The 22,614-nt window shown below is 35.5% G+C and overlaps 1 protein-coding gene across 1 annotated transcript in view; it reads right to left on the bottom strand.

The window, feature by feature from the left end:
• CPS1 (carbamoyl-phosphate synthase 1) overlaps positions 1–9,750 on the bottom strand; it is a 129,260-nt gene extending 119,510 nt beyond the window's left edge. The window contains exon 1 of the mRNA XM_043577723.1: positions 9,488–9,750. Within this exon, the coding sequence (XP_043433658.1) occupies positions 9,488–9,613 (126 nt within the window). The 5' untranslated portion in view covers positions 9,614–9,750. The remainder of the gene's footprint in view (positions 1–9,487) is intronic.
• Positions 9,751–22,614: the final 12,864 nt, after the last annotated feature.

The following is a 22,614-nucleotide window of genomic DNA, read 5'->3' as shown; positions in this document are numbered from 1 at the left end:
CAAACCTGTATCACAGTTTACTTCTCTGCTCAACTCTTTCCCCTAATAAATATCTGGCTCCCTAAATACCATTTCAGTGTCTTCTTCTGGAGAACCTAACTCATTATAGACACTTAAGCCAAATGAGTCTAGATAAGAATCCAAAGGCTTTGGGGAGTCTCAAGAAATAAAGATCTACTTTTTCTGGGTTCTAACCCAGAAACTACTAGATAAATATGAAACATTGCAAGACACCTGAATGGTTTCCTTTCTGCATGTATCCCTAAAATGTAAGAATTAGCCTAGATTTCAAGTGAATTTGACACTTGAAAGACACTTAAAGTTCAGTCAAGTTTCTTAGGCCAAAGCTAATGGTACCCCTAAGTTGCTCAATGTCCAGGGCTGGACATTCACTTTTGGGGTGCCACTAAGCGCAAGTTCAACATGCAGCTGCCTAAAATAAAATTCATACACACATACATATACACATACACTTCCCTCAACCTTCTAAAGATCTCTTGATTAACCTTGAACCAATTGTGTCTGCAATTAATAACATTATCTCCACCTCTTCAAAGTTATATTTTTCTCCTATCCATGTAATTATGTTTACAAAACACACAAATAAGCCCCACCTCACCAAAGGGTTTGTAGCCAATGTGGATAGCAAGAAATATGCATTAAAACTAGTTCATACTCATAGTTTGATTTCTTTTAGTGTGGAGCATACAAATATTGTGGTCTGGTGCCAGATAGATTATAAAATAAGTAGTCAAAATTATGTGTCTTTGTGACTTTATATGATTTTGAAGGATAAAGACTGAAATTAGTAGTCCCCAAGTCCAATTAATACTAATTACTTTTGTCTGCAAATGTATAGGAGGAACATCCGTAAGAGTGTAGACTTTCCCACACATAATATCTCAATATGCTAAAATGGAATTTTCCTGTGTACATGTAATTACCCCATTTTTAATCTTTTATTTTACAATTGTATTTTCTTTAAATTACATAAATCTCTCCTTTTTTAAGTTAATTTATTGATTTTGAGAGAAAGAGAGAAAGCCAGTGAGAGTAGGGGAGGGGCAGAGAAAGAGGGAGAGAGAGAATCCCAAGCAGGCTCCACACTGTCAGCACAAAGTCCTACACAGGGCTCAATTCCATGAAACAGTGAGATCATGACCTAAGCCGAAATCAAAAGCTGGACGCTTAACCAACTGAGCCTCACAGGTGCCCCTGAATTACATAAATTTCTACATGATACTTACTCTTATATTACTTTTTAAATGGAACTTTTAATAAACTGCACAAACTCTGGGTGTCATGCTTTCTAATATTTATAAAACCTGAGGATTCTTTCACAAATTGTAGGTAATTTCTGATGAAAATACATTTTTGTGAGGGAACTTGCATAGAAGTAGAAATTGCAACAAATTCTCTGTTTGTTGGTTTTTCTTCCAAGGAAGCTGATATTGTTGCTTTATCATATCATAAGATGTTTGGTTTTTGTTTTTTTAATGATCTCAAAACTGTGATTCTGTAAGCACATGTGACATTTCCTCTGAACATTTCATCTCTTTAGGGCTTTTGATTTTTTCCTTAAAATCAAAATTCATTGTAAATCTACATTTCGGAGTCTATTTTGATTTCCTGGTAAGATGACCAAAATTTTATACCCTAATACTCTTCGTTTGAAATGAAGTTTAAAATGGTTGATGATTCAAAGCATTTTCCAAGATAAAAACAATGCAACAACTGTTAATTCGAGTCACACAGCTAAATTCTCTTTCAAAAAGGTTTGAAAATGTGTCCCTGGTGCTATGCTCAACTGATTTAGAGGGCTGAGGCATAGGAAGTAACAGTCAAAATTCAGGCATAATTTATAATTTAACCTATAAAAGTTTTAAAAGAGTCCAGTGTTCATTGCTGTTTTAGGCTTTTCCTTTGTATTCAGTATCATGTTATTAAAAGTCATCCAGTCATTGTTCCTTAATCATTCCACATCCTAACATCATTCTGGGCTACTTTTGAAGATATTGGTCCTTTACTTTGAAGCATTTTTCTTTGGATCTATTAGTTTGAGACAGTGGAAACCAGTCAAAATGAGATGTTTCTTGAAGTCTAAAATTGCTAATGGTAAACACCTATCACATTAGATTTCTGCATATGTGAAGCTTACAAGACTATATGATAAAAACAAATTGAAAACTGAAAAACAGCATGTTTTGTTATAATACATGACAATACTTTGGTCGAAGTGGAAGGAATATGTCAACTATAAATGGCATTGCCCTATTTGTAGAATTATTTGTAGAATTATTTGTAGAATTATTAATGGCTATATAAAGCAAAAATCCTTACTAATTCTTCACTTAAACAATCTGTTCTCAAAATGCAACCAAAAAAAGGAGAACAAAGGAGAGAAAAATATATATATTTCATTTTATGTCAAGACAAAGTGCATATATAAATGGGCTCTTGAGTAAGCCATAACATTACAGCAGGAGATATGATTTAGAGTATTCCAAAGCCAGGTTAAACAACTAACTATGGCTTCAAGTATATAAGTAGAATAAACAAAACGCCAAATTAAAAAAAAAATCCATATGGTGTTTGGGCCTAATTAAAATTCTAACCAGATTTTCTACAGGTATATTTCACTTGATGTACAAAACAGGCATCCTTGTGTCCTTGTGTTAACTCCAGCACTTACACATCCTTGAAATGGGAATAATTACATTGTTTCTTCCCCTGGGTGTGAGAACTTACCAGTAAAATATTCTGGACACAAAGCCTCAAGCTAATTTAGCAACAACTCCCATAAAAAATTTGAATATATAACATTATAGCTGCAATAATCCCCTTAAGCTAGTAATAGAAATGAAAATGATTTACTCTGGGAATCTGACTGTATTGCTTTAAATCATTTGTCTATGTAAATTATTTGTGTATCAAAAAAAGTAGGAGCCCCATGTGTTTATTTCCATTTTTACCAAAGCCTAGAGCCATATAACACATTTGATTTCTGGCTCACCTGATGTTTCTTAGCTATTATTTTACATCAATACTCATCCTCTCAAGAAATAAAATACACCTGAACCAAGCTTGGGAAAGAAAGAAGTTTAAAACTAGAATTTATTTCAATGTATTATTGCATAGATAATACGGTAAGAGTCAAAATCTTAAAGTGTTCTTTATTGGTAATTTAAATCTTATTTTTCATTCTTAGAGCTGTACTATCAAAATGTAGATACTTAAAATTCAGAATGAAGGCACAATTTCTATGTGTGGAATAGTTAATGAGACTTCTCTGCAGTTATGCCTACCACTTCAACAATTAAAAGTACTGTAACAGTGGTAATCAATCAATTACAACATCCTAAGTTAATATTAGGTTATCTGCCTTTGGTTAAACATAAGCCAATGTTGGGGGTGGGGGGGAAATCACAAGGTTAATTTACTTGAACACTTCTCTGTTCTGGACATTTGTAAACAAATGAGTCAGATTCAAAAGTAATTTTTATTCTAGTTATGTTTCTCATTTTAAATAAAAATATAGCATTTAGAAAAATTCCATTACAAAATATGTTCATAAAATGTAGGTTTATTAACAAGCACCTTAATGAGCATCTTTTATGTGGTAAAATTGTTCTGAATCCAGAAGGGGTTTCCAATATTGTCAGCTAATTTTTACTTTATGGTAATACATTAATATGCTTTTACATTTAGTTCTAAATCATAGATAAAACTTATTCAGTAAAATTCTTAGTGATACATCCACCCTATTGATTGAAGTTAGAACTTTACGTTAGCCAAGAATCTCCCTGTGAGATATAAAAGATTGATACGTTGCATTTAGTAAGTTCACAAAAAAAGAAAAAGAACAGAGGGGACTTAAAAATACTTTTATGAGTTGAATTCATTTAGACCAAATGAAAAAAATCAAGTGTAAACCAGGAGTTTTGAGGAGCCCAAAACCAAGTTTGATGCTGGCTTTTGTAGCTTTCTTCCAATCCTTGGTCACTATAAATACCCTAGAAAATACTAGTCACATCAAGGACATTCAGTCTTACGTAGCAAACTCCTGAAGCCTTGAAGTGGGGTCTGGCATGACCATTGCTTAAGAGATATTGAAAACTCTCTACTAAACCCCCAGCCTTTGGTACAAGTCAGAAATGTGAAGAAGGTTTAATGAAGATGGGAGGGCAAAGGAATGTTCTCTATTTCCACAATAATAGAACCTACATTCACTTCTACACCACAACTAATTCTGTTAAGCATGGTCAGGTGGAAACTCAAGTCTCCATCAGCCAGAAAAGGAAGCAGGAAGCCAAGACTAGTGCTATTTCTACAGACATTTCCCCCACCAGATTTCTTAGCTTCCTACCCAGGGTTGGGATGCGGATAAAGGAAATGAGGTGCCTATCAGGTAACATGGAAGGAATCACACCATGGCCCTGCTAGTGATGGCCTCCTTCCATGGGGCACCTTTGGTGTCTCACTTGCCTAATCCTCATCTAAGCCCGGTTTGGTACAGCTTTTTCAACAGTTTTATGACAAGAAGCTCAAAATGACAAGGCACTATTGATGACCAACAAATGAATCTATACTTTAGAAGGGGGGGGGGATATAAAAAATAGAGTACATAAACAAAAATGTTTAAAAGGGAAGTTATCTCCTAATTAAAGAAATATTGTCCGCCTAAAATATATAAAGTTGTTTATCACCCAGACTAATTCTTCAACTATTCATCTGGGATTGAAACATACTCTATTATTTTGGGGAACCTGTGTGGCTCAGTAGGTTAAGCATCCGACATAGGCTCAGGTCCTAATCTCACGGTTTGTGGGTTTGAGCCCTGCGTCGGGCTCTATGCTGACAGCTCAGAGCCTCAGCACAGAGCCTGGAGCCTGCTTCAGATTCTGTGTCTCCCATTCTCTCTGCTCCTCTCCCATTCACGGTCTGCCTCTCTCTCAAAAATAAACATTAAAAAAAGAATTTTTTTAAGTAAAAAAAATTTACAAAAAGAAAATCTATTATTTCAAAAATTTGCATCATCAGGGATGAAATCCAGCCCTAACACATATCTGTATGTAGTAAAAGTCTAATACAATAGTTATTCTTGACAGTGTATGATAACCCTATCCCTACCCCCATCTCTAATATGTACAAAGAGGTTCCAATATAATTACGAACCCGACTTCCTGGGAATGTCTTTAAAGCTACTACAATATAGCTAAATTATTCTAATTGTGGGACTTTTTGTAGTTGCCAATTTCTAATCAAATGACAATAGCTCCTCAAGATTGAGCTAAATAGGTAGTTTTATGTTGGAATCAGAATATAAAATCTTACAAAATGAAAACCATTGAAAGGGAATAATGACTCCTACGGCTCAATTGTATCTGAAGTACCAGAGAGAAGGACACTTGGACTGTTAGGTTCCTGGCTTAATTGTAACACAGGTCACCATTTTTAAAAACAAGTGGATTAATGTTAGAAGCGATACCTATTAAACACTTTTCTATTCATAGGGAACTTAACCTTTTCAATTTAATACATTTGATTTCCAAATTCATTTGCAAGTAAAAATAAAACTATTTAGTCTTGGTAACATTCCAAGACTTGTGAATTCAGAATTCTTTAATTTATAAGTTTCTTGAAATCAGAGACTATCCACTTACCATCCATTTATTTCCACTTATTATTCTTCATATATATATTCCCAGGATAGAAGCTTTAAATAGGATATTAGAATGTACATCCTGACTTTTGGAATTGGATTCAAAATAGTGAAAAAAGATTATTTGCTTCATAGTTCTTGGTCTAATTTGATATAAGCAATATCTTCATAGAGATATATTTAATATTAAGGCAAAGGTGAAAAAATCATCATTATAAATATTTGAGTATTTTCATCAGACATCTTGTCATTGCAATAATTTGTAGTCCATGAAAAAACATGAAGCAACTCTAATCTGTTTAAATCTCTCTACTAAAATATAGAGGACAGAATTTTTTTTAATCATCCAGGGTTTGCTTTTCCAGTATTTTATAGATTTTTAATCACTGATCATGTGTGATGGTCCCACGATCTTTTGAGTAAGTCAAGAAGTGTTTCTACACTACAGATAACAAAATTTGGGTTCAAAGAGGATAAGTGAATTAACCAAGTTCAGAACATTGATAAATGGACAAGAGGGGCTAGAATCCAGACCTTTGTATTCCCCATCCAGTGTGTTTTCCATATCACAACTACAACAGGCTGAATGTAAATAAGGAGCACTGAACATTTTCAATTCTATATTGTATATCCTTGATATCTAATTCCTTTGAATGTACAGCACCTTGAAATTCTTTCCTCTTCCCTGTAAGTGAAATACAGCTATGTCTATTGGCAAGGTACACTTTGTAAATATTGGCCACAAAACAAATATGCAAGGAAGGACCACATAAAAGTACAAGTGCGTCACTGCTGTCGTCAAACCCATTCTGTCACCAACGGGAGAAGAAAAGTGACCTCCTCAGACATTGAGAAGGCAACCAATTTATAGGGCAATGTTTATAGATCTGACCACAGGGTGTCTTCTAAAATCCATTTACTAGCTATAACTAGCTATATTGCCACCAACCTTTAGTAACTATTCTCACTGCCTTTTACTGACCCTTATGTAACTACATCTTAGTAAATTTTGCTATCTTTTTTTTTTTTAATATTTGTTCAACTTTGAAAGAGAGAGAGAGAGACAGAGCATGAATGGAGGAGGGGCAGAGAGAGAGGGAGACACAGAATCTGAAGCAGGCTTCAGGCTCTGAGCTCTCAGCACAGAGCCCCAAGCGGGGCTCAAACCCACGAACCGTGAGATAATGACCTGAGCAAAGAGTGGCCGCTTAACCGACTGAGCCACTCAGGCGCCCCTAGTTTTGCTATCTTTAAAATATGATGTCCATTTGGGGCGCCTGGGTGACTCAGTCGGTTAAGTGGCCCACTTCAGCTCAGGTTATGATCTTGCTGTCCGTGAGTTCGAGCCCTCCGTCGGGCTCTGTGCTGACAGCTCGGAGCCTGCTTCTGTTTCTGTGTCTCCCTCTCTGTCTGCCCCTCCCCCATTCACGCTCTCTCTCTGCCTTTCAAAAATGAATAAATGTTAGAAGAAAATTTTAAATATGATGTCCATCTAAAAAAGAGTAAATTTGGATACAACGTTTTTTTAACACTTATTTATTTTTGACAGAGACAGAAAGAGCATGAGAGGGGGAGGGGCAGACAGAGAGGGAGAGCAAGGATTCGAAGCAGGCTCCATGCACAGAGCCTGATGGGGGGCTCGAACTTAGAACTGTGAAACTAATAACCTTAGTCAGTTGGACGCTCAACTGACTAAGCCACCCAAGCACCCCTGGATATAACTTTTTAAGAGAGCAGAGTTTTAAAAGTGAAGGCAGGAAGAAAGATAGGTAGAGGAGTGTTTCAAAATAAGTGAATAAAACACAAGCCCCCTTAGACTGCTGTACAGAATTTTAATTTACTATCGTGAAGTTCAAGAACTTCTATTTCTCATGCCTGGCTTTCCTCCAAAACTCTGGCCGGTAATGATTGAGTGTGAGTAATGACTTTCACATCATGAAATGATGGCTTATTCCTCCCACAAATTTGTCATTCTTAGCTGTGAACTTTGGCAGACCTTTAAAACAGATCTGCCACCGTGAGCTAGAAGAACTACTTTCACTGTAGTCTATCCACATAATTAAATCATTTTGTTGTGGCTGTAGTTGTGGGCATATAGAGCACTTATTAAGATCACGGAGAACTGGCTTCTAATTTCGATCATATCTATGCTATTTTAAGTAGTCGCTCAATTTCTCTGTTTCTTGTGTCTGATGGAGATACGCCTATCCTTGCCTACCTGTTTTTGTAAGAAGAAAAAGATATTCCAAGGGACACAACTTTGTAGTCTTAGAAGACACATCTAACTGTAAATGGTATTATTTTCATTACTATCTGTTCTCTCTGCAGTGATATATGAGTATCCTTGAGATACTACTAACACTGAGCTAAAACCAATATTTGCTCTCAGAGTTTATATCTAGTGACTGCATCTTTGAAGATGGTTTAGAACATATCTCCTTTTTGGCTCTCTTGTTGCAATTAAGCCAAATCTAAGAAAATGGTTGTTTCTGGGTTTCTTAATTTAAAATGGTAGTTTCTGGTACTTTCTCCTGAGATCTTGTGTTCTCTCTGTCTCTCTGTCTCTCTCTCTCTCTCTCTCTCTCTCTCTCTCCTTCCCTCCCTCTCACTTTCTCCTTTCTTTCTCTCTCCCTCCCCCTCCTCACTCCTCACTCCTCACCTCTGTCTCTGTCTCCTTCTCCCTTTCCTTTTACTCCTTTCTTTCCCCACCCTGTCACCAGAGGCTACAAGCATCTACAGGCGCCGCCTGGCCCTACAGATGTCACTCAGGGCTAAAATCCTATTCAAACCTGACTGGAGTAATCTAAGCAGTAGAAGCTGTGGAAGCTTTTGGAGGATTTTTAGTCAACCCATTGAGTGTGCAAAGTAGTAGCAGAAAACACTCAAAACTATTAGAGCCTATTTTTACCTCAACAGATAGAGGTTGTTTTGTATTTTGTTTTCTACCTCACTTTTTATAGCTCTTACTACTCAAAAAACAATCTATTTAAAGCTACTGTGATCCCTTAAACTTTATATTCACTAAAAGTGATTTTCATTGGCAAAGTTCCCATAGACTAATTTCGGACTTCTCTGGTAATAAATGCCTTCATAAAATTATAGGAAGGAACGGAAGTTCCTGCTGGAATTTCATGATCCAATGGTGGGGGTGGGGAAGAACACTTAAGGTTCTCTTCCTGGACCTGCTCTTCAGTTATAGATAGATTTATAAAGAGAAAATTATCAGCTGCTAATTGTTTCAATGCCTTAATCTGCAAAATAAAAACCACAAATTTGGACTTCTAAAAGAAGGACTAAGCAGGAAAAGGAAAAAAAGGCAATGTCTACATTGTGATTAACAAATATCAGAATTATGTAGATATTATACTTCCAATTTTTTTTTTCCTAAAAAATGACATTTCAGAAGAGAAAACTTTACAGTGGGCCAATAAAGAAGAGCTTACCACATTACCTACTGTGATGTGGTTCATGAACATATAAGCAACCTCACTCTTGAAGCAAACTGTGTGTGGTAGTGTCTGGGCACAGGCAGAGCCCTGATAGCATTTAAAAATAATTGTTTTCTAAGCAGAATGCTTACATGTTACATATTCACAGGGATTGTGACCTTTCTTTATGCTGGGTGCAAGTTGCCATAATTTTACTCAGAGCAGTTGAAAAGGAACATTTACTAAACCAGTAGGTTCAATACTAAAGCCAATACTAATAAATTAGCACTTCAGAATGGCACACAAATCTGTATTTGCTTCCTAAGTGACACCTTTGCCTCATGCTAAACTATACCTCTTACAATTTTATCAGAAATAAGAAGTAGGGCACTGTTACCTTGACAGAAAGGAGCCTGATGCCAGCTCTTGAAAATTTCCATTGATGGTGCGCAGGCGCCTTGGTAAAGCCAAAACCAGTCTTCAGGGTCTTCACCACTTTGCAAGCTGTCAAAATCCTCGTCATTTTGAAGATGTTGATTTGTGACTAAAATCAAATAAAATTACCTATATTTATGAGAATTTTGTTAGAAGATTTTTTTTAATTAATGCGAAAGAAAGATGGGGGGTGCAGTCTGGTGTTTAAGGCTGACTGCACGGCAATCCTTGAATTTCCATTCATTCTGTCATTAAATATCTTCAGCCACTGCTCCTCCTTCTCTAAACCCCTCCTCCTGAGGTAATGTCCGGAGATGTTCCATGGACATGTAATACAAATTACAAAACATCAAACACTACCTTCTCCTGCTGAGATAATGCTAGTGTTGTAGAAAACCAGTCATCCATCAAAGGAACTGCTTATGCAGCTGAATAGAATGACCTAGCCACAGTGGATAACCTTAGGAATCTCACCCTAAAGAGCAATAACTTTATAATAATGCCAGAGATCAAAGGCTTTTACTGGTGTTAGACATGATGCCTAGTTTGCCTCTAAAGAGATTTTGGATTCCCAAAGAAACCTGAAGAATTGCCATTTTCAGCTTAGAAGAAAGGATGGGTATGCAACCACATGTAGTAAAAATGACATCACAATAAACCTTTCTGCATAAATGTAGATTGTTCTTTTTTGAGCTAATAAAGTAGTATATTACATTCTTATTATTGCATTGTTTTGTATTTTACATTTTAAAACAATCGATAATATTAACTAAGACGCAACCAGAGCAAAGTAGGCTATTTATATCTCTCTTAAGATTTGTAAGATTTATAAAAAGTGTCTGAAACAAGGGCAATAGTTGATTTTCATAGAAGAACTGGTCCTAAGCCAAGACTTTTTTTAGCTTTTAAAATGTCACATATAAAGTTCTCAAAACTTGAGCATTTGTGCTTCAACTAAGTCAAAATTGATTCCTGTAACCCTTCAATCCCATGTTTAATCAGGCAGGCAAAGGCTCTCGTAGGCTTGTGGAAGCTGTCAGGTAAGTCATGTGTCTGTGTGGATCAGGAAGCACTGTGGCATCATCTCTTGGTATCCTTGCAAAGGAGGCCAAGAAATGAAAGCTCCCTCCACATGCTTCCTGTAGTGGAAAAGATGACCCAGAATGGCACAGAGATTGTAAACTGCATGTGCATAGGATGGGTGCTGGAAATGGGGGAGTGACGATGACTTTGTTTTTTAAAAAAAAAGATACAAAGTTTAAGCTCAGTCTTCAGTCTTACTAAATGTATTTTGTATAAACATTTTCTGAAGCCAAAGTACTTCATGGTTTCTGGTGATAGAAAACTGCAAAAAAATAGTCTCAATCTAGTGTATATAAGTAATTAATAAAATAGATAATGTTATGGTAGGATGTCCAAATGCAACGGAGAAAGAAAGACATAGAGAGAGAAGAGGGAGAGAAAGAAAGAAGAAAGAAAGAAAGAAAGAAAGAAAGAAAGAAAGAAAGAAAGAAAGAAAAAGGGAAGAGAGAGAAGAAAAGAAAAGAAAAGAAAAGAAAAGACTCCCTTGTGCATGTTCAGTAAAATTTAAGCCTAGGACTATGTGATCCTGAACTATGTTATCCTAAACGATGCATAAGAGTTCACCAAATAGATGAAAGGGGTAAAAAAACAGAAAGAATGGCACAAGCAACAGCAGAGACACATGAAAATCATATGGTATATGGAAAAAAAAGTTGAAACAGTCTGATAAAAGCCTAGCTGCAGGTACAGGGTGGGGAAGTGAACAGAGATCAAAACATGGAAGACTTTGTGGGCCTTAAAATGGCTGATCTTAACCCATAATGTTCACAATAGTCATGGAAGTGTTTTGAACAAAGATGAAATGTGTGTGAAAGAAAGATCATAGAAAATGAATTAGAGGAGGCTGAAACTGGCGGAAGGAAAACTCTTAACTCTGAGTACAAAAAACTTAGAATCAATACTTATTGGTTTAGTCTCATTCTAAATTAGGCCTCAGTCTCACCCTTTGTCTGTATGTCTATCTCTCTATCTCACCATATATATATATGCCTGGACACCTCTTATCTGTCCCTTACTATATACATATATATACATAGATATATATATGTGTGTGTGTGTATATATATATATATATATATATGCGTGTGTGTATATTTAATGAGGTTATTTTTCCCTAATTAGAAAAATGACATGTACTTACACTGATTATGGAAATTTTTTGAAATGCAAAATAAATTTAAATCACTCGTAGTTGCATTACCCAGAGGTACTCATGCAGTAAACATTGTAGTGTATTTTCTCCCTTCTTTCCCTACACTTTGATTGAATATGACAGTCAGGGTACTGAGGACTCCATGATTCAAACAAAGAAAAGACAGTAGTAAGTAGCTTCTTAACCTTTTGTAACAGTTAACCAAAAGCATGATGAGCTAAACATGGTTTTCCAGAGAGATGTCTACAGCTTTAGGATATAATTCCATGACTCTAGAGTCTAAAGAAAAATATAGGTTGTAATGGGCTTTCATTTGGGTCAGTAAAAGGCCCTGCATGTAGGCTATGGTCCATGTTTCCAGTCATCAAAATGAAAGAGAAAAGTCAGAAGATTTAGAAAATTTTGTTAAGTATTCTGAATTAGAGACTTAGAAAATCCATCCATCCTGGGGTGCTTGGGTGGCTCAGTGGGATGAGCATCCAACTTCAGCTCAGGTTATGATCTCACAGTTCATGGGTTCAAGCCCTGCATCGGCTCTGTGCTGACAGCTCAGATCCTGGAGCTTGTTTCAGATTCTGTGTCTCCCTCTCTCTCTGCCCCTCCCCAGCTCACTCTCTGTCTCTATCTCTCTCAAAAATAAATAAACATTAAAAAATAAAAAAAATTAAAAAAGAAGAAAATCCACCCATCCTGATTCTATAATCATCTGGGAATTGGAAAGACCAATAAATAAAATGACAAGTAATTTCAGATTGGAGTGTTCAAGAAAGACTGAAATCTACAACCAAACTGAAAAAAAAAAAAAGAGAGAAAAGATTGTTTGAGAGTTTACATCAGGATAGATCAAAGGAGTGAGATGGTAAGAGGTGATTGGTAGCAAACATTAAAGCCAGAGATAAAAAATTTAGTGGAAATATTATACTTTTATGAAAGACATTTTTTCAAAGCATTTCAAAAGACTGTATTTTTCAGGTTGGAATGAGTTTTTTTTTGTCTCCCATAGCATTTACATGGTTCTCCCCTCACTGCATGTAAACTGTCTGCATGTAACTAAGCAGGGTGACAGGTATGGATGCATGAACACACAGCAGCCTGGGGAAATCTGTGCATTTGAAATAGATGCTGTATGAGCCAGGATACAAATCCTCTAATCTTATGAGTTATTCACTCAAAAAAGAAAAATTTTTTGTATAAATTTAACCCTTCTCTATCGATACATTTATCATAGTTTTCACTGTTTATAGTGCTGAGCTACCTTCTCTTGCACAATCTCATATAGAAAATTAAAAATTATTAAAAACAAACTTTTTTTGATTTTGTTAGATTTTGACACTTGAACATTTTTATCGAATTCTGAGAAAGTATTTTATTTCTTCCATAAATTGAAAAATGTCATATATATATATATGCACACACACACATACACACACACACACATATATATGTATATGTATATATACACATGTATAGATATACATATATATATACACATACAGAGAGAGAGAGAACAGAGAGGGGAAGGGAGAGAGAAAAGTATCCGTAACTAGTATAATTATTTATCATTTCTTTTTTAAAATTTTTTTATGTTTATTTATTTTTAACAGAGAGAGAGATAGAGCATGAGCGGGGGAGGGGCAGAGAGAGAGGGAGACAGAATCTGAAACAGGCTCCAGGCTCTGATCTGTCAGCACAGAGCCCGACGCAGGGCTCGAACTCACAGACCACGAGATCATGACCTGAGCCAAAGTCGGAAGCCGAAGTCGGTCGCTGAAGCCGACGCTCAACCGACTGAGCCACCCAGGCGCCCTTTTTATTTATCATTTCTTAAGAGGAATGGAAGCATTCAGCCTTCCAAATCCCTAAGAGCACTTAATTTGATAAATGTGTCATTAAGATATCTGGTATTGAAAATGGTATTATATCAAATACTAAGTGGTATTTATTTTCATTTAATAAACATTTTTTGAATATAAAAAATAGATAATAGCTCATTCCTCTAATGTAACTTCTGTTAACATTTTAGCATACCTTCTTCCAGCATTTACTCCTATGTACAGGTCATAGTTTTAAAGCTGTGATCAACTTGCATTATGCTTTGGTGAGGTAATATTATATTAAGAGTATATTCGATGTTATTAAATGGTCTTTTAAAACCTTAGTTGAGGGGCACCTGGGTGGCTCAATCAGTTAAGCCTCCAACTCTTGGTTTCAGCTCAGGTCATGATCTCGCATAAATTCAAACCCAGCATTGGGCTCTGTGCTGACAGGGTGGGGCTTGCTTGGGATTCTCTCTCCCTCTCTATCTGTCCCTCCCCTGCTCATGCTCTCTTTCTCTCTCAAAATAAATAAATAAACTTAAAAAAAAACCCTTAATTAAAAGAGCTATAAAATATTTGATTTCCATTGCTTCTAATGTTGTTACAAGGCGTATCAATATTGCTATTTTTATCAATATTGACACATTTCTCCCCAAAGATAGTGTATCCATCTACACACAATTGCAGTATATGAGTGTCCCTCTCAATACACTCTGCCAACAATAGGCATTATCTTTCATTTGCTCATCTAAGAGCAGAAAACAGTATTTTGTTTTTACTTTAATTTTAAACTACCAGTGAGGTCAAAAATTTCCATGTGCTTTGTATAAGTACTATTTCTTATTTTGTACATTTTTTGTTCCCATTAATAAATTAATTAATATCAATGATCAAGAAAACTTCTTAAAAGGAAATGTAAAGTAACACTGATCAACAGCCTATAATAGTATTTGTACTAATTTCAAATATTGTCTTCATTTGGATGATCTACTGACATAAACAAGGGGAGATCTGCTACAAAGTGAAAAAAAAAAATGAGACCCAGCTCATGCTAGAGAACAAAGGCCTCAAGTTTTGGAATATAGAGAAAATAATGGCGTTAGTAATTCCTTACTTAAAAAGTACAAAAACTGCCTATTGCCCTCTTGAAGTGTGTCTTGCTAGGTAATGAATCAAAGCAATTCTAAGAAAATTATGCATGTATCAAAAAGTCTTTAAAAAAAACAAGCATGCAGGAGGTGCTTCTAGAAAAATGATTGAGTAAATGAATGGATTCCTGTGGACTGAGTACCTGCCTGATCAATTATGATTATTTAAGCAGAAACAAAATTATGTCCATAAATATAAGAGGAAATAAGGATATTTAGGAATAGGGGAAAAGAACCATCAATTAAGAATAATACAAAACGCTGTGTTGAAGAGAGAAATTTAAGAGGCAAAGTATGTCTGCAGAGAAAACAAATCCAGAGTAAAGGAAGATGAAATAACACCCTCCAAAAGAGAAAGTGCTATTTTGTGTTTGAGTCATGATGCCAGAAAGTAGAATATAAAAGGGAGAAATGATTATTATGTTTCAATTCTGATTTTTATTAGCCTACAATAACCAGGAACACCATCACAAGTAAAGATATGGACAAAAAAGCCTATTCTTTCAAGGAAAGTGATGCAGATTTGTACCTGCATAGAAGGCATATACTTTCTCCCATCACAGAAATGAGAAAAAATTGATAGATAAAATAGTTTGGCCAGAGAGAAGATTTATCAATAATGACCGTAGACAGATATTAGGTTATTAGATGATGGAGTCTTTAAAAAATCAGATGGCTTTGGAAATCCAATCAAGTGAGACACATTCATTAAATCCAATTGGTACTTAGAGGGATAGACACTGAGGAACCAGTTTTCATGAATGTGTTTATCAATATAACATTTGATAACATAAATGTTGAAGTGATACAAAGGAAGTGCAAAATGAAGCTGGAAGAGAGACTAAAAATGGTGTCACACTTAAAATCCAAGGCACGTGGGATTTATAGCCTAAGATAATAAAAAAGCTATCATGTATGAGACCCCACTCGAGAGCACCTTAAAGAAAAGAGGTTAGGGGCGCCTGGGTGGCTCAGTGGGTTAAGCGGCCGACTTCGGCTCAGGTCATGATCTCGCGGTCCGTGAGTTCGAGCCCCGCATCGGGCTCTGTGCTGACAGCTCAGAGCCTGAAGCCTGTTTCAGATTCTGTGTCTCCCTCTCTCTGACCCTCCCCCATTCATGCTTTGTCTCTCTCTGTCTCAAAAATAAATAAACGTTAAAAAAAATTAAAAAAAAGAAAAGAGGTTAATCTATGGAACCAGCATGTATTAATAAAGAATAAATCTCATCATACTAATTTCTACCTTTAAGAAAAGAGACACAACTCCTAGACTAACTAGAAATGTTAGATGCAATCCACCTTCATTCAAGAGCATTGAGTACATATTCCAGACCAGGATTAGGTATATATACATCTGCTGGAGAACATGCATAAATGTAAGAGGACATAGTGAATTAGCCAGTGAACAAAGCAAGCTTTTTATGTCTTTGTAGGATGAGAACAGAGTAGACAATATCTTAGAAAGTTGATTCAGAATTCACAGTGACCTTGGCAAATTTGAGACATAGTCAAATACAAACAGAGTAAAGTGCAAGCAAAGTGAGGACAAGTGTAAGTCAGTCCAAAAAGAGGGAGAAAAACAAACTGCAAATACAAACTATGGAGGAGTGATTATATATTATATATTATATATTACATGGAAATAGGCCAAAAAGCATATGTAGCAGTCATAAAGCATAGCAGGCTGCCCAGAGTTAGTTATAGTAAGCTGTTATTATTAAAGCCATACATAACAGAATTTAGAGTGAAATTTAAGAAAAGAAGCTCAAAGTTCACTAGAAAGTTAAATATTAAATAACTTAAAATACTAAAAATGGAATTTTGACAGTAAGATGACTATTAAATGTAAGAGCATGTCATGCAGGGTTCCTAGTCAAAATTTTCCAACCTTCTTGAAAGTCCAAAAGAAAGGGCAATTATTGGGTAATAAATAAGAAAACTCCTACAATAGCAGTTAAAACACTGGAATTTATAACTACAATATATTAGTATATACCTATATCTATGTAGAAAGATATATACACCACTTGCTGTTCTGACAGTAAGTGTAAATAACGTATTCAAATAAATCCATTTTAATGGCTCCAATGCTGATAAATATGATCCTGCCTGAAAGTCCATTATATTGGAATGACAAAAGTACTTGCCATTTGTGGATCACCTACTAAGTGCTGACCTAGGTACTTGGCGTGTATTATTTGCTAATCTTGAAAGCAATCTCTGCACTGAACATAGCTAACGTTATCCCTATTTCACAAAGTTGGTGAGTGAGTCACAGACAGTTAAGTAGCTTGCTCAAGATCACACAGCTAATAAGCTGCAAAGCCAATATCAAAACTCAGCTCTTAGACAACATCCATCCTCTCTCCAGCATGTCATTTATAACTAGGAAAAACAACATGAAATGAGTTGGAAAGGGTAGGCACATTAACATCCAATTTCATAGGAAGAATATATGATTGTAGAGGTAGCAATGCTCAGAGATACTATGGCATTACCTGGAAATTAGTAAATGTAACTTCAGTAAAAATCAAATAATGAGGAAAATGCATCCACAACTTCTCTGATTTATTATTATGTTTAACATGAAAATAACATACGAGGGGCACTTGGATGGCTCAGTTGGCTAAGCATCCGACTTCAGCTCAGGTCATGATCTCATGGTTTGTGAGTTCGAGCCCCATGACAGGCTCTGTGCTAGCAGGTGAGAGCCTGGAGCCTGTTTCAGAGTCTGTTTCACCTCTCTCTCTCTCTCTCTCTCTCTCTCTCTCTCTCTCTCTCTCCCCTTCCCCCACTTGTGCTCTCTCTCTCTCTCAAAAATTAAACTTAAAAAATTGTTAAATAATATAAAAAATGAAGAAGGTAACATGGAGGTAAAACCATGCAATTTTTGTTCTAGTAATCTACCTGGTGGAACCAATTGGCCAGGGAGCCACACTTGTAGCTGGCTAACTGATTAAGCTGTACTCACATAACGTAGCAAGAGATATTTTACATTTTTCTATCTTACATCTTATTGCTTGCATTTACTTATTCCAGAACTGGATAATTTAATGCCATTGAATTTTCATGATTGCTTATAAAAAAAAATGAAGTCTAGAATTGCTAAAAGAATAATGAATTCAGGAAGTATTTACTGAACACTTTCCATGTATTAGACACTGTATATCAGGAAACAGCATTCTTTTATGCTGAAAGATGCTTCATGGGAAATTGAAAAAAATTTTTAAAGTATTGACTAAATTCTCATCAAGCAGAATATAAAAAAGTATGTAGATAGATGGTTATAGATAGCTGAAAGGGATCCTTAAAATAATCTTTTCAATTCTTTTTTTTATAGATATAAGAAATAAATAAATAAGCCAGTCATCTCATGATTTTGACTTATTTAATACTAGAGCTAAAGCCTTTAGTAGAAATTGCTGTAAAAACGTATATTTTGAACAATTACTACATTTTAAATAAAAATAATTTTGTACATAATGGCACAACTTGTGAAACAAACTACATAAATTATATCAGTCAAGCTTTACACTTGATGTTGGCCTAACATTTCTTAAAATTTGGCCTAAACATGGCTGCAACATAAATTTTACACGTAAAACGACAGACTCATCAGGTAACTATTATTCTAAAGAGTGAAATATTTCTAAGCTAAAAAATTTAATTCATCATCAGCCCTTTTGCACAATAATTATCATTGCATCGAAATCATCTTCTAATGTGCTGAACAGAACAAACAGCTCTGACGGTCTTGTTTTCTTAACGTTTGTTGAGGGTAAACACAAATGATTTTGCAAGGCTCTAAAGAGCAAACTTGGCCATGAGGAGGGGTTATCCATGGTAATCCAGGTCATGTGCTAAGCAAGTATCGGACCCTCTTTAAATTAAACATTTTTGAGAATCACAAAGAAGCAAGTTGTGCAACATGTCTTGAAGTTACCGACTTCATGAAGTAAAAGACAGCGGATTACATTGGAATGACGTAGAAGACATTTTTTCTTTTTTGACTAAAAAAGGTCACCCACGCACATTCATACTCCACCCCCTTTTATAGTACATTTGTTGTATTAAAACTGATTTCTTCCCTGGCCTCCTATTTTCAGAGGAACTTGGTCCAGGAAGATGTATTCTGCCCTCCTGAACTACTGTCATAAATAATAAAGTTCCATCTTCCTAAAATATTATTGCAAATTCTCATGAATGGACCGTACAGCTACTTCTTCCTCCAGATTAGGAGACTTGTGAGTTGAATCATTGAAAGGGTGTCTTTTTTTTTATTTTATTGAGGTTAAATTTTTTTGGTGAAAAGAATGCTCTAGAGGGGAAAAAAAGAAAAACAAGAAGGAGGTGGACGATGGAAGGAAGAAGAGGAGGATAAAGAAAAAGAAGCCAACATCCTGATCCTTGAATTCTACAGAAAAACTGCCAACTTGGATTTCAACTCCTGACACTCCCTGGGGTGTTGAAGAATTAAATGTTTTATTCTGGTATTGTTTATTGGATGTCACTTATTTTTAACTTATACTTGACTGCATCGAAATCATCCTCAGCTGATAGGAAGAGGAAAATAAGTAATGTTGTTGCTAACTGAACTCAGATTAGGAAACTGATTATTTCAAGAGAACATTATTGAAAACTCTGTGGACCAAAAAAGCAGATTGAGCATTCGAAAGTTGAGAACTGGGAGAAAGTTTCAAAAGTTTATTTTTAAAAGTTAATTGACTGGGATTAGAAACTGAAGCCAAATAGGAATAATAAAAATCCTACAAAAAGAGTGATTAGATATATTATGAAAAGATAAATGAAAAAGATAAGGTTTTATATTGGAAAAAGTATATTATATGTTAGTTACTCTGGATGGGTTGTCAGGTCAGAATAATATTTGTACTAAATATGGTAACCATATTCCTTAAATTATTAAAGACCTTGACTCAAAAGTTACTTGTGTAAATATCTATTTTTCTACCATTAATTAACAGGATTTATTAGTACTTGATTAATTAATCAATATTTCCCTATCATAAAAAAAATAAAGATAGATACAAGGCCCTTGGGGACGTAGGATAGTTATAAAATATTGTTATTCCCAACACAAACCAAAGATTCTCTCAAAAGTATATGTTTCTTCTCCAAATTCACAAATAGAATTATATATCCTCTAGATAAATTTGTTATGTGATAAACTTTTAAATCAAAGACAGATCTTTTATTAGGACATGATTTTTTTCTTATATTTATATTCATATAAGTTTCAAAAACTTAAAACCTGAAAGTTTACTGATACCTTCAACTAAAGGTCTTTCAGGAGTGTAGTTTAATTTCCCCATTCATGTGGTGATCAGAGTGCCTATATGATCTAATGATCATTCTGTGATACTAGAAAAAAGAACTGCTAGGGTATGTACCTCCCATTTCCTTCCATTTTTAATACAGGGGGTAAGAAAAACAGGACACTTCTTTACTGTGAAGGTATCCCAATTCTTATCTCGATAATGTTTAAAAGCACGTTGAAATACCACAGTGTACTGAGAAAACAGTACTCAAATCTTAAAATAAACATTTTTAATAATCTAAAATTAAAGTCCTGAATTGTCTGCATTTTTTTTTTGGTAAATTATCACTGCAGCTAACTCTCTGCTTTAGAGACCAGAATCAATTTCAATGAAAATCAGGCTTTTAAAGAAAACATTCTTTTTAAAAATGTTTGCATTTACATAAAAGTTGTCTATAACACTAATTGACAAAAACATCGGCAAATACGTCCATTGAACACCATCAATTTTTTGTAACTGTTAATTTCAGTCCTTGGAGTTTATAAGTAGAGTCTTTGGCTCAGCTTCTAGGCAACCATGATGATGTGAAACAGGTATGATAACAAGCCAAGATGACTCTTGAACACTGAAGGTAGGACATCCAGCTATTTCACAATGATAGTATAAGAAATCAAGGCATAGTCCTATGCAAATACAAAACAAAAGAAAAGAAATTAACACTGAAGTTCAAGCCTGACTCCTGGCAGAGACTAGAGCCACTCAATGGGAGGCTCCAGTTCTGCTGTGATGTTTCTTTCCCACCCTTCCCACTGGCTAGAATCAAAAGTGTTTTGGTACTCCCCATCTCTGCTACTTGTTCCTCTTAGGTTCCTCATTCTGCCACACAAATTTCACCCAAGAAAATACTTAAAACATGACAGAAGGAGTACAGGGAACAAGAAAAGAGAGAAGTCAAAGGAGGACTGTCCAATTACAAAGCAATACATTTAAGATAGGTAAATGGATTTCACAGAGGCTTGACACCCTGCCTGCAGCGTCAAAGGCCACATAACTTCTGCCTACTGAAGTTTTCTCCTTATAAAATAGAGTTGATAAAGAAAATTAGGAGGAATAATTAATGAAATGGATTGTGAATCATTTAGCCAAAATAAGATGATGCAATATTTACCTGATGAAGAAATTTGAGGGCAAATTAATGGCAGTTTGTCCATCTCCTGTTAACCCTTCAAAGCCATGTGAAATCATACTTCCTTTATGAATTTTATGTATATCTTATGTGTATCATAAACTGCTTCACATACTCTTATTTCATACTCTGAAACAGCTACACACTGCTTATTGACTATAATGCAAAGCTAGAAAGACAATATATATACTTTCCACAGCTTTAGACTCTTTGTGCCTCATTCATGTTGTGAGATCCTAAGTTAGTTTGTTTGGTGTCTTAGTTTTCTATCGACAAGTTGGAAATAGTATCAGTGGTAACCTCCCATCGGTCACATAAGACCTATGTCATAATTAATTCTAATTCCTTTTTTCAACATTTATTGGCGACATTTTATGTGCCAAGCATGGTGCTAAGTCCTGGAGTAGAAATAAGATTTGACCCCCAAAATCTCACTCATAAAAAGTTTTTTCGAGAGTTTATTGTTTTAGGTTTATTCTTTTTTTTTGTTTTTTTTTAATTTTTTTTTTTTAACGTTTATTTTTGAGACAGAGAGAGACAAAGCATGAATGAGGGAGGGTCAGAGAGAGGGAGACACAGAATCTGAAACAGGCTCCAGGCTCTGAGCTGTCAGCACAGAGCCCGACGCGGGGCTCGAACTCACGGACCGCAAGATCATGACCTGAGCCGAAGTCTGCTGCTTAACCGACTGAGCCACCCAGGCGCCCCTAGGTTTATTCTTTAAGAGACACGACATAGGGGAAGGGAGGGGAAAATAAGATAAAAACACTGAGGCAGGCAAACCATAAGAGAAACTTAAATATAGAGAACAAACTGAGGGTTGCTAGAGGGGAGGTTCAGGAGATGGGTTAAATGGGTGATGGGCATTAAGGAGGACACTTTTTGGGATGAGCACTGGGTGTCATAAGAGATGAATCACTGGGTTCTACTCCTGAAGCCATGACAACATTGTATGTTAACTAACCTGATCTAAATTAAAAGGTAATAAAAATATATTTTTAGAAATAAAATAAAAGAGACATACCATACATTTTCTACTCTCAACATCAAATAATAAAGAATAACAAAAGGAACTAAAGGCCTAAGAAACTCAAGACCCTCAAGACCCAAGTATAATAGGCCAAATCAATATTCCTCTCCAACATCTCTCCCAAGATGAAATGGGATCGCCTGTTAATGAACTTTACCAAGTGGAAAGCCCTCATGTCATCTTTCATATCCCAAAGGAGTTGACCCACACCCTTAAGAAACACTTCGGCTCCGACCTCTCAAGGGAATAAAAAGAACCACACCTTTCACCTGCCAATTTTGGCTAAAGGACGTAGTGATCAACACTGAAAAAATTAACTAGAGTGAAATTGTAAATATCCACTGCATGTATGGCTACAAAAACAAGGTATAAATCATGAAACCTCACATTAATTTCT

The sequence above is a fragment of the Prionailurus bengalensis genome, chromosome C1 (assembly GCF_016509475.1).
Source record: "Prionailurus bengalensis isolate Pbe53 chromosome C1, Fcat_Pben_1.1_paternal_pri, whole genome shotgun sequence".
Classification (NCBI taxonomy): domain Eukaryota; kingdom Metazoa; phylum Chordata; class Mammalia; order Carnivora; family Felidae; genus Prionailurus; species Prionailurus bengalensis.
This window is presented reverse-complemented; position numbering and strand designations above follow the sequence as displayed.